The following is a 16,207-nucleotide window of genomic DNA, read 5'->3' as shown; positions in this document are numbered from 1 at the left end:
AAGTATAGTTCTTTTTCTTTGCTAATGGTTTTCTATCAATATTGATTTTGAATACAATTTGTCAACTTGTCAATTTTGTATTTTAAAGGTTAGAAAATAGTGAGGCAAATTCAAGGGCTGAGAATACATCAAAGTAGCTGAACAGGCATCCTAACAAATATGATGATACTCAGGAGCTTCATCTTGCTGTTGCCGTGTGTTTCAAAATCATGAGCCATCTCTGCTATTGCCAATATTATCCATCAGTCCCTTCCTACCAAGAAACACACAAGCTATTATTTCATTTTTCTTGGTTGCTTTAAAATTCCACATTTGCCTCCCAGCAAGAATTAAGAATATAATGTTCAGTTGCTTTGTTACAAGTTTTCCTTTGAAGCAAAAGTTAATTTGTGTTTTAAAGGAAGATCATGTCTCTCCCATACAACTTCTTAAACCACATGGTATCTAGCCAAATAATTCTTCCATATGTTTACAAAAGGGATAGATTTGTTTTAAAATTTTATAGTGAGTTCAGAATGCTCCAAAGGAAAAGCTTTGAGAGTTTTATATACGTATTTTTAAAGGGTCTTTTGAAAATTTATTGTCCTTTTATTTTGCAGATTTATCGACATATGGCTTACTAAGTTTATGATACCTTTGCTTTTAAAATGTTCATATTTTAAGTAAATATATAAAAAGTACTTAGCTTTTTTAGAGAATTTTTCTGAATGTTCTTAAATTTGTAAGATATTATCAGTAAAAATATGCAGCATCTATACTAGTTTTACAACTTTCTGGGAATCTATAATTATTTCAAAGCAAGTTAAAATAATCATAAAAGAACTGTTAAAAAGGGTCACTGATTTCCATATATGGAAGATACATAAATTCACCATCTGAGGGCACTCAAAGAATGTTTACAAAACAGAAACATGCTTTTGAAGTGTTATGGGACTTTAGTTTCCAGCTTAAATGTTTATTACTATTATATACAGTAAATTTCCAAGATATATTTCATTAATACAAACCCAACTCTTTCCCTTTCTAGGTAACTGGTGTCGTAGGAAGAGCAGAACTACTGTCATCTATCTTTTTTCTAGCAGCATTTTTGTCATACACCAAATCAAAAGGACCAGATAATACCATAGGTAAGTTCCTGACATTTGATTTTTATTTCTGTCACTATAAAACTTTATCAGATAAGTTTTATTTACTGCAAGTGCTTTTTATAAAATATTATTGCCACATTGGGTTTATCTGTACGTATTATTCTACCTTAGTATACATCGAAATACGAAGTATGTAACATTGCAAATATTTTTTTTTAATTTTTGTATATTTTGTGTTTTATCATGAGCCATTAGGTTCTATATTATCTAATATTAAAAACCAAATAGCACTAGGATATAATTAGAATCAGGCCAAATTGTTTTGTTATTTGTTAAGAACAAAACAAAAAGGTACCAATGCTTCAGTTATTGAATAGGTTGTGATGCTGTTTAGGCAACATTAAAAGCCTCCTAGAGTTTGACTTTTATTGTGTGTTGATTATAGTTCAGTTATTTATTGAGCCCCTACCATGTGTTCTTCTTTGGAATGTACTTTGTATGTATTAGCTCAATAGTCTTAATGATGCTTGGCATTGTTAGAAAAAAAGTTCAGGCAATAAAAATGAATTTTTTTTTTTTTTTTAAGAGCGCAGAAACAGAGGACACAAAAAGAACTTCATGTAGTTTTTTTTGTTGTTTGTTTGTTTTTGTTTGTTTGTTTTGTCAGTGGACGTTTATCTTATTTATTTATTTATTTACATGTAGTGCTTAGAATTGAACCCAGTGCTTCACACATGCCAAGCAAATGCTCTACCACTGAGCCACAACCCCAGTCCCTTCATATAGTTGTCTTAACCTTTATTTGATTAAAGTTTTTTTTTCCTTAGTTCCTAGGGGATTTTCTCACTATTGTCCCAATATACTCATGATAAGCATCCTAATTTTGTGTGTTTGGAAAGTAAGGTTAAAAAACAATTTAGCCAAACAACTTAGTAACTTTTAGATATGTGATATGAATAGATTTGCCTTTTACTGCTATGTATTATACCTTCTTGAAATAGCTTGAGTGACAGCATAGCATAGTGGTAAAAGTATGGACTTGAAAGTATGTTTTCAAATTCCAGTTTCACCATTTATTTACTAGCTCCATTTACTACCTTGGACAAATTACCTTTGTGCTTTAGTTTTCTCATTTGTAAAATGTGGTTAATAATAACTTTACCTATGCAGTCCATCATCCAGTAAGAGGTAGTTCAGCAATTAATATGGAATTATAAAACAGTTTTATTAAGTGCCTCTAAAACAAAGCATGAATGATAGAAAAAATTCTGTGATCTATAATACCATGATCAGGCTTTTTTACCTTTCTAACCATGTATCCTGCTATTCTTTCTAATAATTTTACTCAGTTCTTTTAATGATTTTTTTATTCTTCAAACTTCTATTTTTTTTTTCTAGTTATTTTGCCTTGTGAGTTCAAGCCCCATGTTCTCGTAAAGTTATCAACCTATAGAAAATGCCAGGACTGCTGTGTTTCTATCCTGTGATTTTTGAAAAGTTGACAGGAATTAAAACCCAGGATGGAGAGTTCCAGGTTCCCCATACCACTGTTGGTACATATTACTAACAGTTCTATCAAATATTCCCTAAAGTCTCTTAAAAAGAATTAGCACAGAAAAGGACTAATCAACCATCCCTCTGAATTTAAGAGGAACTCCAGGAAGTTACTGCCTAAGGGTAATTGGTTACTTTGCCTCCCCACTTTTTTTGTATACAATTTGTATCCCTCATCTATCCTCAGTTTTACTTATTTTTATCTTTTTTTCCCTCTTTAAATTTGTTTTTAACTGATATATAATAAAAAATTCAAAATATTAATGGAATACCATGTGCTGTTTCAGTACACATATATATTGGGTGATCAGGTTAAACATACCTATCTTGGGAAATGTTTATCATGTCTTTGTGGCAAAAACATTGAAAATCCTTTTGTCCAGCTTGTTTAGATATGTGATACATATCTATTATCTGTAGGCACCTTACTGCACAGTTTAACACAGTAGAACTTCTTGGGTCTATCTAACTGCAACTTGGTAGCTATTGATCTGTCTTTCCCCCTAACACCTCCCCCAAGTTCACACCTCCCCCTGAGTCTCCTCAGCCATTAGTAACCACCATTTCTACTCTCAATTTCCATGAGACCAACTTGTTTATATTCCAGATATGAGTGATACCATGCAGTACTTGTCTTTCTCTGCCTGATTTATTTCATTTAGCATGATGATCTCCACTTCCATCCATGTTGTCATACAGAATTTCATTCTATGTATGGCCAAATAATCTCCATTTTTTTGCGTATATGTACCATGTTTTATCCATTCCTTAGTTCATGGGCGCTTAGGTTATTTCTACTTCTTGGCTCTTGTGAATAAACAGGGGAGCACACGTGTTTCTTATACTTTCTGATTTTATTTTCTTTGGATATATACATAGTACTAGATTGCTGGATCATAAGGTAGTTCCTTTTTTTTCCCATCTTATTTTCTTTTGATAATGTTATTTTTAATTTTTGAGGAGCCATTCATACTATTTTCCATAATGACTGTACTAATTTACATTTTACCAATAGAGTGTAAGGTTCCCTTTGCTCCACCTTCTTGCTGGCACTCATTATCTTTTGTGTTTTTCATAAAGGCCATTCTTCTTACTGGAGTGAGGTGATATTTCATTGTGATTTTCATTTGCATTTGTGTGACAATTAGTGATGAACATCTTTTCATATGCTTGTTATCCATTTGAGAAATGTTTATTTAAAATCTGTCTTAAATGTTTTTCAGTGGGGCCTTTTTATTTCTGATTAATTTTAGGAATTCCTTATGTATTGAATATATTAATCCCTTGTCAAGTTTGCAATGTGTAGTTTGCAAATGTTTATCTATTTTGCTTTTGTTGCCTGTGCTTTTGGGTCTTGTCCAAAAAATCCTTACCCATTCCAATATCTTAATGCATTTCCCCATGTCTTCTTTTGGTAGTTTTATAATTTCAAGTCTTACATGTAATCTATTTTGATTTAATTTGGCTTTTGTAACTGATGAAAGAGAGGAGTTTAGTTTCATTCTTTTGCTTGTGTATACCAGTTTTCCTAGCGCTGTTCACCATGCTTTTTGAAGACTTTTCTTTCTCCACTGTGTAGTCTTAGCACCTTTGCTGAAAATCAGTAAACTGATGTAGAAGTGACCCATGACTTCTGGGCTCTATTTCGCTGCTGCACTGTCCAATATTTCTTTTTTAATGCCAATATCATACTGCTTTGATGATTATAGCTTTGTAGTATAAAGCCTCCTGCTTTGTTTTTGTTTGTTGTTGTTGTTGTTTTAATCTACTCCTTACCACCATCAAGATTTCTGAAGTACTTTGATTTTATCTCTGCAGTTCCCACTAACCAATGTAGCTGCAGATTTCTGTAATGAAGAAGCAGATAATGATCCACTGCAAGGAGTAAGGAGAGACTTGGAGACAAATTTTTAAAAATTTCTCTCACATTCTACTTTAAATGCAGTCCCTAGTAATACCCATACAAGCATACATATTGAAGATAACCCCAAAGGCCTAAGAGTTTTATTTTTTAAATATGAAAACCACCTTTCCCTCTACTGAATCTTTTTTTGGGGTTGATGTGGGAGACCAACCTTAGATGTGATTGAGTCACACTCCCCGGCTGGGTGCTGAGGTGCTCAGTCACAGAAATGTGGCAGAGCTTTCCTCACCCTTCTTGGGTTCGAGGGTCAGGTCAGTGTCTCATGCATGGGTGTGTTTTGCTACCGCTCCCATGGGTGAAGCTATGCTCACCTGTTCCTTTGTAATATAATCCCTTGTCGTGTTTAGGATAGAATCTTCCATGGAAGTGCCTTGTGTGTGTCTCCTTCTCTTACTGTGCCCTTGGGTGTGGCCTACCCAGGTGTCAGTCAACCTACTGACAGTGGACATCATGAAGATAGACTCAGCCCCCTGAAACCTGACCCCTTGCCTCGTTTGAATGGCTTCTCCTCAATAAAAGGGGTCAACGCGTGCTCTCTTTTTTGCAGACCCTTAAGGTCAGAGGAGCCGTCACAGCAACCCCAAAGAAACAGGTATTTATGTCTCTTGTGTGGTTATTTTGCGCAGCCCAGTTAGCTCAGTTTACCTGGAGTGACCCCTAAGCTTTTAGTCACAAGAACTGAAACTCAGCAGGTTGATTTTTGGGGAAGAGGCCAGCATGATCTGCTTATTACCCATTTGACCAAAATGAAAACAAAATCATGTTGCTTTCCAATATTTTGCCTTTCTTCCAGGTGGGATGACACACGCCTGTAATCCTAGCCACTTGGGAGGCTAAGACAGAAGGGCTGAAGCCTGGGCAATTTAGAGAGACCCTGGCACAAAATTTTTTAAAATTTTAAAAGAGTTGGTGATATACCTCAGATGCAGAGCATACCTGAATTCAGTCCCATTGCCAGAAAAAAAATATTAAATTAAGAAAATAAATAAGCAAAATTAGTATTCCTCATAATACCCATTTCTAATCTGAAAACATGTATTTTTTAAAAAAATTTAATATTCTTATTAATTGTTGGTGGGCCTTTTATTTATTTATTTATATGTGGTGCTGATAATTCAACCTAGTGCCTCAAACATGCTAGGCAGATAGTCTACCACTGAGCCACAACCCCAGCCCTGTACTTTTCTTGTTATTTTTTGTTCTTTAACTATAGAATGGTAAACTACTTCTTCTGAGTATGTAATTTTTCCCCCAATTTTTACTATTTTCTAGAATAATGGTTCCTCATATGCAGTAGATCTTCTGTACATATTTGTTAAATAAATGAGCAAGTAGATGAATTATTTCAGATTCTAATTGAAAGGATACTAAAGCCTTCTTTGGACCTCTACCCTTTCAACTCCTTAGTTGATACTTAGTACTCTGCAGTAAATAATTTAACTTCTGAGACCACAGAAAGCTTCATTATCAATCATATTTGTATTATGCATTCTATCTAGTATACATTAAACCTGTGTGAAGGTTTTCAATTTATAGTAATTGAAATAACTTCAAACTCTAATTATTCATGCCCAACCTCTTTTTGTAAACACAAATCAGTCTCCGTGCCTTTGCATTTACTTTTCTTTTTTTCCTTTGCATTTACTTTTGAGGTTTTTGCTCAAATGTTTCATCAAACATTGTCAGTAGCATTACTCATCTTTTCCAGTCCTTTTTATTTCCCTTTATTGTTTTTTTTCTCTTTACATTCTTCTTTTCTCTGTAACAGTTTACTATATTGTTATTATGTATGTTATGTATTATACATGTCATTACTTTTGATTGTAATTTCTCTTGCCTCATGCCCTGGAAATGTAATAGATATTTAAAATAGGTAATTTAGTAGAGGATTGCTGAAGCTACGTATAAACTATTTAATATTTTTAAATACCTACTTTCAATGCCATTATTTTCCACAAATTTTTAATACATACGTAACCTTTCTGTCTTATCTGCTCTGCATCACTCATTGGCCAAGCTTATTCTTATTTCTACTCCTTTATTCATACATCCTCTTTACCAGTTTTTCTCTTTTATATATATTCTTCAATATTCAGCTTTACATTTATCTTTTTTATGAAAAATCTTCTATTGATTTCATTCCTTTATGAATTTTAAGTTGAATGTAACGCTATACTTTAGACCTTGATATAATCAGTAACATTGGTATTGATGATTTTGGCCTAATGAGAATATGAGTTTGTCTTGTATTATACTTAGTGTCTTCAGGGTTTGGTTTGGTTTGGTTTGGTTTGGTTGGGGGAGGAGGGTGCCAGGGATTGAATTCAGGGGCACTGGACTAATAAGCCACATCCCCAGCTTTATTTTGCATTTTATTTAGAGACAGGGTCTCCCTGAGTTGCTTAGCACCTTGCTTTTGCTGAGAGGCTTGCTTTGAACTCTTGATCCTCCTGCCTCTGCCTCCCAAGCCACTGGGATTAGAGGCATGCCCAGCCAGTATCTTCAGTTTTAGGGGTTTCATTTGGTTTTTTGTTGTTTTCCCTTTGAATAATTGTAGTCTGTAAAGTACTTTCAAGCTTAAAACAATTTCACAAATAGGTATATTTCTGAATTAAGTCCTATACCAAAAGAAAATATTAGATTCATGAATTATGTTCGTGTTCATACCTGGAGCTAATGTTTTTTATGGATAAAAACGGAAGTTATACAATCATACTACCCCTTTAAAACTGGAAAATAATGGCATGTCATGTTTTCCTATAAGAAGACTGAAGTTTAGAAAAGTTGTTCAAAAAGCAGTTAATAGTTGATACAGAATTAACCTTCATAGTTCATTGCTGTTTAATCAAATTATTACTAAATAGCACATTCACTTAAAGATGAAGTATGTTTTCTATTTAAACAAAACATAGGTATATTCTATTGTATATTTTTAAAGAATAGTATTGATTTAAATGTTTATTAACCTGTTTCATTTTTGTGAGACTGGCCTGACAGTTTTTTAAGTTTTTATTAGATATAAAAAAGTATATAGATACTGTATAGTAATTCCCAGGAATTTGTCTGTTTTTTAGATTGATACATTTTTCTAAATTTATCATTCTGCCTTTCTTTTAAAAATTAGTATTTGATTGGCTTATTTTCATCTACACAGAAATTTTTAGTTAAAATTACATATCTTGATGTTTTGCTTTGAAGATATAAATTCAAAATTGTAAGATTTAAATACATTTTAAAATGTGAAGTATTAACCAATAGGAAATAACAAAAATGTTGATATGAAATCACAAGTAAAGTTTAAAGTATCTTTGTATGATATTATAAAATTATTTCATTTAGTTTTTTTATTTATTTATTGTTCTGTTCTTAAATTGCAGCTTGGACTCCAATTGCACTGACAGTGTTTTTAGTAGCTGTTGCAACATTGTGTAAAGAACAAGGAATAACAGTTGTGGGGATTTGTTGTGTGTATGAAGTATTTATTGCCCAGGGGGTAAGGAAAATAAACTTTCTTGTTGCAATCTTTCATCCTAATTGAATCAGATTTTTATAACCTTATTTTTTATATATGTAATTACATAAATCAGTTTGCTTACCAATAATGATATCAAAAATTTGCAAAAAAAAATTCTATAAAGAAATCAGTGGTAAAGTATAGTAATACTGTTATAGTATAATTTATTATTGGATAAGAGTATTGGGCTCAATTTTGTTCATTATCAGTTCCACAAATTGTTCCATGTTGACTTTATATTTATATTTAATTTTTTATCTAATCTTGCATTTAGAAAGTACTGTATTATTTAAAACATAATATATTGTTATTATTTAAACTTTTTTTCTTTTTCAGTATACTTTGCCATTATTATGTAGTACTGCTGGACAGTTTCTCCGTGGAAAGGGTAGCATTCCATTTTCTATGCTGCAGACACTAATAAAACTCATTGTCTTGATGTTCAGTACGTTATTGCTTGTTGTGATTAGAGTCCAGGTTATTCAGTCCCAACTTCCAGTGTTTACAAGGTATGAAATTCTGGTTCTTTTTTATTTTTAATCATTCTGCCTTTTTAACTTTGGACTTTAAGTGATCATAAATGTTTGGGAAAGTCTGATTTATACTGAATTTTTTCAGCAGCTTTATTGGGGTATAGTCTATATATTTTTAAAACTGCAGATCGTGTTTAAATTATACGAATTCATTAGTTCTGGCATACTTGTACATCCAAGAAACCACCACATCAAGTAAGTGTTAAGGTTAAAGTGGAGTCTTCTCTATCTTTAGTGATTTTTGTTTATCAGTTGTTGAGAGAAGAACATTGAGATCTCTACTGTAATTGTAGATTTGTCTTATTGCAGTTTTTTCAATTTTGTTTCATGTGTTTTTTAAGCTCTGTTTTTAAGCGCATAAATGCTTAGGATGTCCACATCATCTTGATGAGTTAATATCTTTATCATTATTAAATGAGCTTCATTGCTAGTAATAGTCTTTACGTAAACATTCACTCTGTCTTATATTAGTTTGTCACTCCAGCTGGGCACAAAGGCACTCACCTGTAATTGCAGCAACCTGGGAGACTCAGGCAGGAGGATGACAAGTTTCAGGCCCGCCTTGGCAATTTAGTGAGAAACTATTTCAAAATAAAAAAAAAAGTACTGAGGATGTATGTGGCTTAGTGGTAGAGCTACCTACTGAGGAAAAAAAATTGTCATGCCAGCTCTCCTTTATTAGTGTTATATAGTACATATTTTTCCATCTTTATCTATCTCCCCCTCCCCTCGTATACATATGTTTTATATCTACACACATTTTGTGTGTGTGAGTGTGTGCGCGCGCACATACGTTTTGTTTTTTGGGGGGTTTTGGATGATTGAACCCAGGGACACTTTACTGCAGTCTACATCTTCAGCCCTTTTTACCATTTATTTTGAGACAGGGTCTCACTAAGTTACTTAGTGAGTTGCTAAGGCTGGACCCAAATTTGCAATTCGCCTGCCTTAGCCTCCTGAGTCAGGAATTGCAGGCTTGTGCCACCAATCCTGGCTGCTTTTATATTTTAAAATAATTTCTTGTAGGTTATATATAATTGTGTCTTAATCATTGTTTTTTGTTTGATTAGATAATCTGAGTAGATAATCTGAGGTGTTTAAAATGAAATATTTGGTCAATTTATATTTAATATAATTATCGATACATTGGATATAAATCTTCTACCTTAATTGTTTTCTCTTTTCCTCATTTGTTTGTTTCCTTTTTACTTTCCCATCTTCCTTAGAACTTTCTCTTTGTGCTATTTGTATATATTTCCCTTGAACATACATTTTAATGTATTGTTACATTTGCTTTAGATGCTTATTTTTAAGCATTTCAGTGATAAAAGTCTTTTATATTAACTCATGAAATTATTTTTTTCTCAGGGCTTTGCATTCTGTTAGTTAGTGCCATTTTGTTAGTGCCATTTTTCCTTATCATGAAAAACTTACACATTTCTTGGTATGCAGCAATAAGTTCTGTTAGCTTTTATATCTAAAGATGTATTTATTTTACCTTTTTTAAAAAATCTTTTTATTTTTTTAGTTGTAGATGGATACAATACCTTTACTTTATTCATTAATTTTATGTGGTGCTGAGAATTGAAACTGGTGCCTCACACGAGCTAGGCAAGCACTCTACCACTAAGCTACAACCCTAGCCTGAGTGGAGAATACTACACATGCTATTTCTCATTCAGTATTCTAAAAATGTTGCCCTACATCTTTTGACTTACATTTTCAGTAAGAAATCCTTTCTCATCCTGTATCTTTAGCCTTCTGTAACATTTATTATTATTATGTCATGTTGGTGGGGGGGGCGGTTGGAAGGTTTTTTTTGTGTGTGTGTGTGTGTTTGTGTGTGTGTGTATCTGTTGTTAATTTCATTTAGTTATTTTTCATCTTAGAAACTGTTTTCAACTCTAGAAGGAAGTCTTGATTCAAATTTTTTTAATGTCTTTCATATGTCTACATAATCTATTTTGTTTTATTATCCTTCAAAACTTTTTCTGTGATCCATGCCATTTTGATCAATTTATATTGAATAAATTTTCTTCTCATTGTGACTTTTATTTTTTTGCTTCTTTGCATGTCTGGTAAATTTTGAATAGATGTCATATATTAATTGTATCTTCATGTATTTCCATATAAATATTTTTGAGCTTTGTTCTGGGATACATGTAAGTTATAAAAAATGTTTTATCTTCTAGTCTTTACTTTTAAACTCTTTGTGGGACCACAGCAGGCTTTAGAATCAGCTAATTTTGCACATTAACATCTTTCTAACTTATACCAATGACTGAATTATGAAGATTTCACATGAGTGCTGAGGGCATTCCTTCCTCTGTATAATTTTATGGGACTTTCATTTCTCATCCTGTTTCTTTATCCTTTTTCAAAATGTTCTTTCCCATTAGTTTTCCTAAGATCATTTTAACAATCACAAAGTAAGTGGCCTAAAACAATAGAAATGTATTCCCTCACAGTTCAGGAGGCCATACGTCCAAAATCAAGATGTTGGCACAATTGGTTTCTTGAGGAGGCACTGAGGAAGAATATGTTTCATGCCTCTCTCCCACCTTGTGCTGATTGCTGGCAAGCTTCAGCATTCCTTGATTTTGTAGCTGTATCACTCTAATCTATTCTGTCTTTACATGGCTTTCTTTCCCATATCTGTCTATCCTCTCCTCTTTGTATAAGGACATGGTCATTGGATTTAGGGCCTACTCTAATATGTCCTCATCTTAACTAATTACTTTGGCAAACTCCACACCCAAAAAAAGCCATATTCTAAAGTTTTAGAATGACATGCATTTGGGGGAGACATGATTCAGCCCACTAACCTTAGACAGTTCTTCTCATATATATTCTAGCAGGAACTCCTCAATATTGAAAGATAGCGGGGCCGCTCTGCAGTCTCTTAAGTTTTCTTATCATTTTTCTTCTCTCTGATATTCTACCCAACTAACTATAGACCCCTGAGCTCCTCAGGCTTCTGGTGTTTGAAGCTCCATCTTCTCAACTTCAGATATACCACTGGACTCAGCCTGAGTTCCATCATCTTCTTGCACCTACCTAGTGAAAATTTAATACCTAGATAGAGCTTTAAGTTGGTATAAGATGATGATGGAACTCAGGCTAAGTCCAGTGGTGTTCCAGCACATAGGCCAGGGTACTTTGCATGTCATTGCATTGTGGGCAGTGAATAGAATAAATTTTTTTCAGATAATTTTCTAAGTCCAAAACTTTATAGTATTTTCACATAATTAATTGACCTCAGTATTATTTTTTATTTAAAGAAGAATGACTTCAACTTGCAGAATTTTTAACTCTGAGTCTAGCCATTTAAAACTGAACTCATTCAGGTATAACAGTATTGGAAATGGATTGAATTGTAGATATATATTTTTATATATCCTTTAGCCCTTAGTTTCAATGTTTTTATTCTGATTATTACTCCATTTAGAGAATTTAAATGAACTGTTTTCTGTGTCTGTTTCTACAGTCTGAAATGTGGTTTATATTGTCTTTGTGGCTCTTGGTGTCTGGAACATGTAGCATTAAATATATATTTTCTAAATATAAACATTTAAAAATATGTACATGTGCATGTATATGAATTTGATTCTGTTACACCACCCTGTGAAACTGATTTTAATGATTTATTTTTAAGTTGATTATAATATGATTTGATCTATTTTAAAGTTAACTTTTTTTTCAATATCAGCTATCCTAAATATAGGAATAAATATAGGAAAAAAGCTTTGTATTCATATTTGCCAAATTTTTTGAAAGTTCAAGCACTGACATAATTTATTATTCTTCATGTGTATAGAGATTTCAAATATGGAAATTTAAAAAAAAATTATTCAACGTGTGCTTTTTGTTATTTAACATTTTAAGAAAATCAAGTCTAAGGGGTAAATGTTGTTTGTTTTTTTAATTATTTAAAAATGACATTGGGTTTTTATTGTTATATTTTAACATTGCCAAAAGATTTGGAAGATAGATAAAAACATACAAATCTAAAGTTATTCATTTGTAATGTACCATTTTAAAGTAATTTAATTTACATGAAATAGTCTGTGCTAATAAAATACATAATTAACATATGATGAAGGGGTTAGGGAAATAGCTTAGTTAATAGAGTGCCTTGCCTCACATGCACATGGCTCTGGATTCAATCCTTAGCAGCACAGGAAAAAAAATCCAAAAAAAAAAAAAAAAAAAGTGTCAACTTTCAGAGAAATAAACTAATATGTAGGTTATTAATATACTAGGAAAAAAAAGTTACAACATAACTAGAATGTTACATAAACCTACACAATTACAACTCTCTACTAGAAATTTAGTTTTAAGCTTCCTAATAATCAAAGCAAGGATGGTTAAGTTAGGAGGTAATATAGTTTTCTCTGTCCATGAAAGGAAAAAACCAAATTTTGTGTAGAAAACTTAATTTTTTTAATAAAAATTAGCATTTAGCTCTACTAACTACTAGCAGTTCTCTCTAAAATAAATGTCTTATGTAGGAAAACATTTAATGAGATTTAGTGAAAATAATTCTACCAAATGTCATATTGTAGTATGAATTATTCTTATAATAACTAGAAAGAGATGACCTGCTTATTCTTCAAGTAATTCTTCATAAATATCACTTCTCCCAACTAGACATTTCATATAAGTCAGATAGTTTGAATTTTAGTAATGATTTTATGCAATATTCAATATTTTATTTATATATGTTGTAGAATAAAATTTGTGTTTAAAAAGTGTTTTCTTATAAGTAGCTTTTTTTTTTTTTAATTCTTTATACAGGTTTGATAACCCAGCTGCTGTAAGCCCAACTCCCACAAGGCAGCTAACTTTCAACTACCTCCTTCCTGTGAATGCTTGGCTTCTATTAAATCCTTCAGAGCTGTGCTGTGATTGGACCATGGGAACAATACCACTTATAGAGTCATTTCTAGATATCCGAAATCTTGCTACTTTTGCTTTCTTTTGCTTTCTGGGGGCTTTGGGAATATTCAGTCTCCGATATCCTGGTGATTCCTCCAAGACGGTTTTAATGGTAAGAAACTTCTTCCACTTTTTCTGCAATGTTGCATCCAGTTGATTGAGACTATCTTTAATTCACAAAGACATCTTTTTAAAGCAGTGTCTTTCCTTGATCAACAAATAAGTTTAACTTATAAACTTATTTTAGTTTATCCTAAAATTATAAAGCAGGCACATAATTTTCCTAATTACGTAGAAACTAAAATCAAGATGTGTCTTTTTTTTTTTAGTTCATTTTCTCTTAGCTTTATCTAATTAGATTATATACATGTGAAGAAATGGTTTATATGTGTACTTGTTTTCCTCTCATAGAGAAGAGTGTCCTATGAAATATGCAGCTAGAGAAATATATGTTAAGTTCTCATTAGCAAAATATTCATTACTTCCTGAGGTAGCTCTTGCTATCTTCAGAGAATCCTGTTTAGTTGGAAAGGTTTTGTTGTTGTCATTTTTCTGAACTATTTATTTGTAATTTTCCCTCTCTACCCTCAGTTCTTCCTCACTATAGTTATTTTCCCTTTTCCTTTTAATTATTAAAGACAGTAATAATCTATAACATTTTCTTAGCATTTACTACAGATTACAAAATATAATGCTTCAAAAATATTTCATTTCTGGCTATAGCCACTAAATGCATACTAGGCAGCACTTTATACACAGAATATGATAATAAGAGGAAATATAAGGTCCCATTTCCAGGGAGCTTGTCTTCTAGAGAAATTTGAAGCCAATGGCTGATTGAGAGAATATAAGATTTGGGAGAGATCATGTTTACATTATCCTTGGACATGTTGAATGTGAGGGTTATTTAAAGCATCCTAGTATAGATTTTGAACAGCACTTCATATCAAAAGAGTTGCCAAAGTTGAAAATAAAATTCATTAGCATAGTGGTAATTAATTGAAACCAGAATGTAGGTAGGATTGCATTTAGAGAGATTATAGAGCAAACTTTGTCAACAAGGATTTTTTTCAGTTCAAGAACAGTTGCTAGCTGGTACCATTGTAGATGCATAGAACAAAAGTTAAAATTCATGTTCATATGGATGCCTTAGAGTATCTGATCTTATTTCACCGCTAGAATAGTTAAGGTGACTGAGTAGAGTGAAAAGAGAAGCCTACAACTAGGTCTTAAGCAACTCCCATATTCAGATTTTGAATAGGAGACAGAACAAGGGAACAGAAAAGTAGGAAAATATATTAGAAAAGACAGAATGTTTAACTCTTAACAGACACTGTTGAGTAGAAAAGTGAGCTCTGTTTGAAAAGTGATGTCTGTTGGATTTGACCTCTTATAGATCCATTAGTTAATTAAATGAAATTTATTTCTGTGGAGTGACTTGATTTGAAAATACAAAAGTAAAGATAATATTGGTGAAAAACTTGATTGGTTGATACTTAGAAACATTTTCATTTGAGTACTCAGCTATCTTTTAGAAGTTAGGAGATATCACTAATGAGTTGGCTTAAAAATAAAGTTGAAATGTTGATTAAATCAGTTTATACTAGCTACATGTTACTGTGGCTACAAAGGTGGAGCTTAAAAGATATATTGTCACTGAGAAAATTTTTAAGGTTGGATAAGCAAGAGCATGTTTAAATTTTGCTAGAGGATATAGGTGATTAGAAAAGGTTGAAACTAATGGTAGAAGGGAAAAGCAGGGAAATACCAAGCAAAAGTTTGACCTGAAATAGAAGGAGGAAACTTACAGGAAAAAAGGAAATGGGAATGAATACGGATGTTAGTAGGTTTAATAGCAAGAAATTGAAGGAATTTTTCTCTTATGGCTTTACCTTACTCTGTAAATTAGTATGGTTGCCTGCTGAAAGTAAAATGGGTCAAAAGATTGAGAAGAGCAATCAAGATTCAAACATTCAGAGAGAATAGAATAACACTTATCAGAAACCTAGAAATTCTAAGCAGTCTTAAGAATCATTTTGAGGCTGGGCCTGGTAGCACACCCTATAATCTCAGTGACTCAGAAGGCTGAGGCCTTCTCAAGTTCAGATCCAGCCTCAGCAACTTAGCAATTTAGAAAGACCCTGTCTCAAAAAATAAAACGGGCTGGGGATGTAGCTCAGTGGTTAAGGGCCCTGGGTTCAATCCCTGATACCGAAAAAAAAAAAAAAAAGAATCAATTTGAAATTGGTGGTCATGAATTTATGAGGATATTAATCTAGTCAGCTTTGGGACTTACTCAAGCTGCTCAAATACAAATAGCATAAATAAATGTCAGAAAAATTCAAAATTGGGGTTCTGGTAAAAGAAAGATTGAAACAAAAAGGAGAGATTGAATTAAAGCTTGACAAATAAAATGATGGTATATGTAATATAAGCTGGATTTTTTTAAAAAGAATAATGCCAATTAAATAGATTTATATAAATTATATATTATGTACATTAAAAAAGGAATAGTTGTGACCTTGAGTATAACTGCTTTAAATGTGCTATTTTTAAATGGTATTTTCTGAAAATCTCTACAAAGGAACAATAGAGCAAAGATGTAATTTCAACAACAGATACCATGTTAACTCTTATTAAATAAGATGTCATGTGT

At 32.3% G+C, this 16,207-nt stretch overlaps 1 protein-coding gene across 2 annotated transcripts in view; it reads left to right on the top strand.

Annotated features, from left to right (window-relative positions):
- Positions 1 to 16,207, top strand: part of Tmtc3 (transmembrane O-mannosyltransferase targeting cadherins 3) — a 47,018-nt gene that overhangs the window by 9,335 nt on the left and 21,476 nt on the right. For both annotated transcript variants that reach the window (XR_013440415.1, XM_005324422.4), the window contains exons 4-7: positions 1,028 to 1,127; positions 7,944 to 8,059; positions 8,417 to 8,589; positions 13,411 to 13,663. Coding sequence is in view for 1 of the 2 variants with exons in the window: in XM_005324422.4 (XP_005324479.1) it covers positions 1,028 to 1,127; positions 7,944 to 8,059; positions 8,417 to 8,589; positions 13,411 to 13,663 (642 nt within the window). In the remaining variant the exon portion in view is untranslated. The remainder of the gene's footprint in view (positions 1 to 1,027; positions 1,128 to 7,943; positions 8,060 to 8,416; positions 8,590 to 13,410; positions 13,664 to 16,207) is intronic.

Source organism: Ictidomys tridecemlineatus, chromosome 6 (genome assembly GCF_052094955.1).
Source record: "Ictidomys tridecemlineatus isolate mIctTri1 chromosome 6, mIctTri1.hap1, whole genome shotgun sequence".
NCBI lineage: Eukaryota > Metazoa > Chordata > Mammalia > Rodentia > Sciuridae > Ictidomys > Ictidomys tridecemlineatus.
The sequence above is the reverse complement of the archived record's forward strand: the minus strand, read 5'-3'. Positions and strand labels throughout refer to the sequence as shown.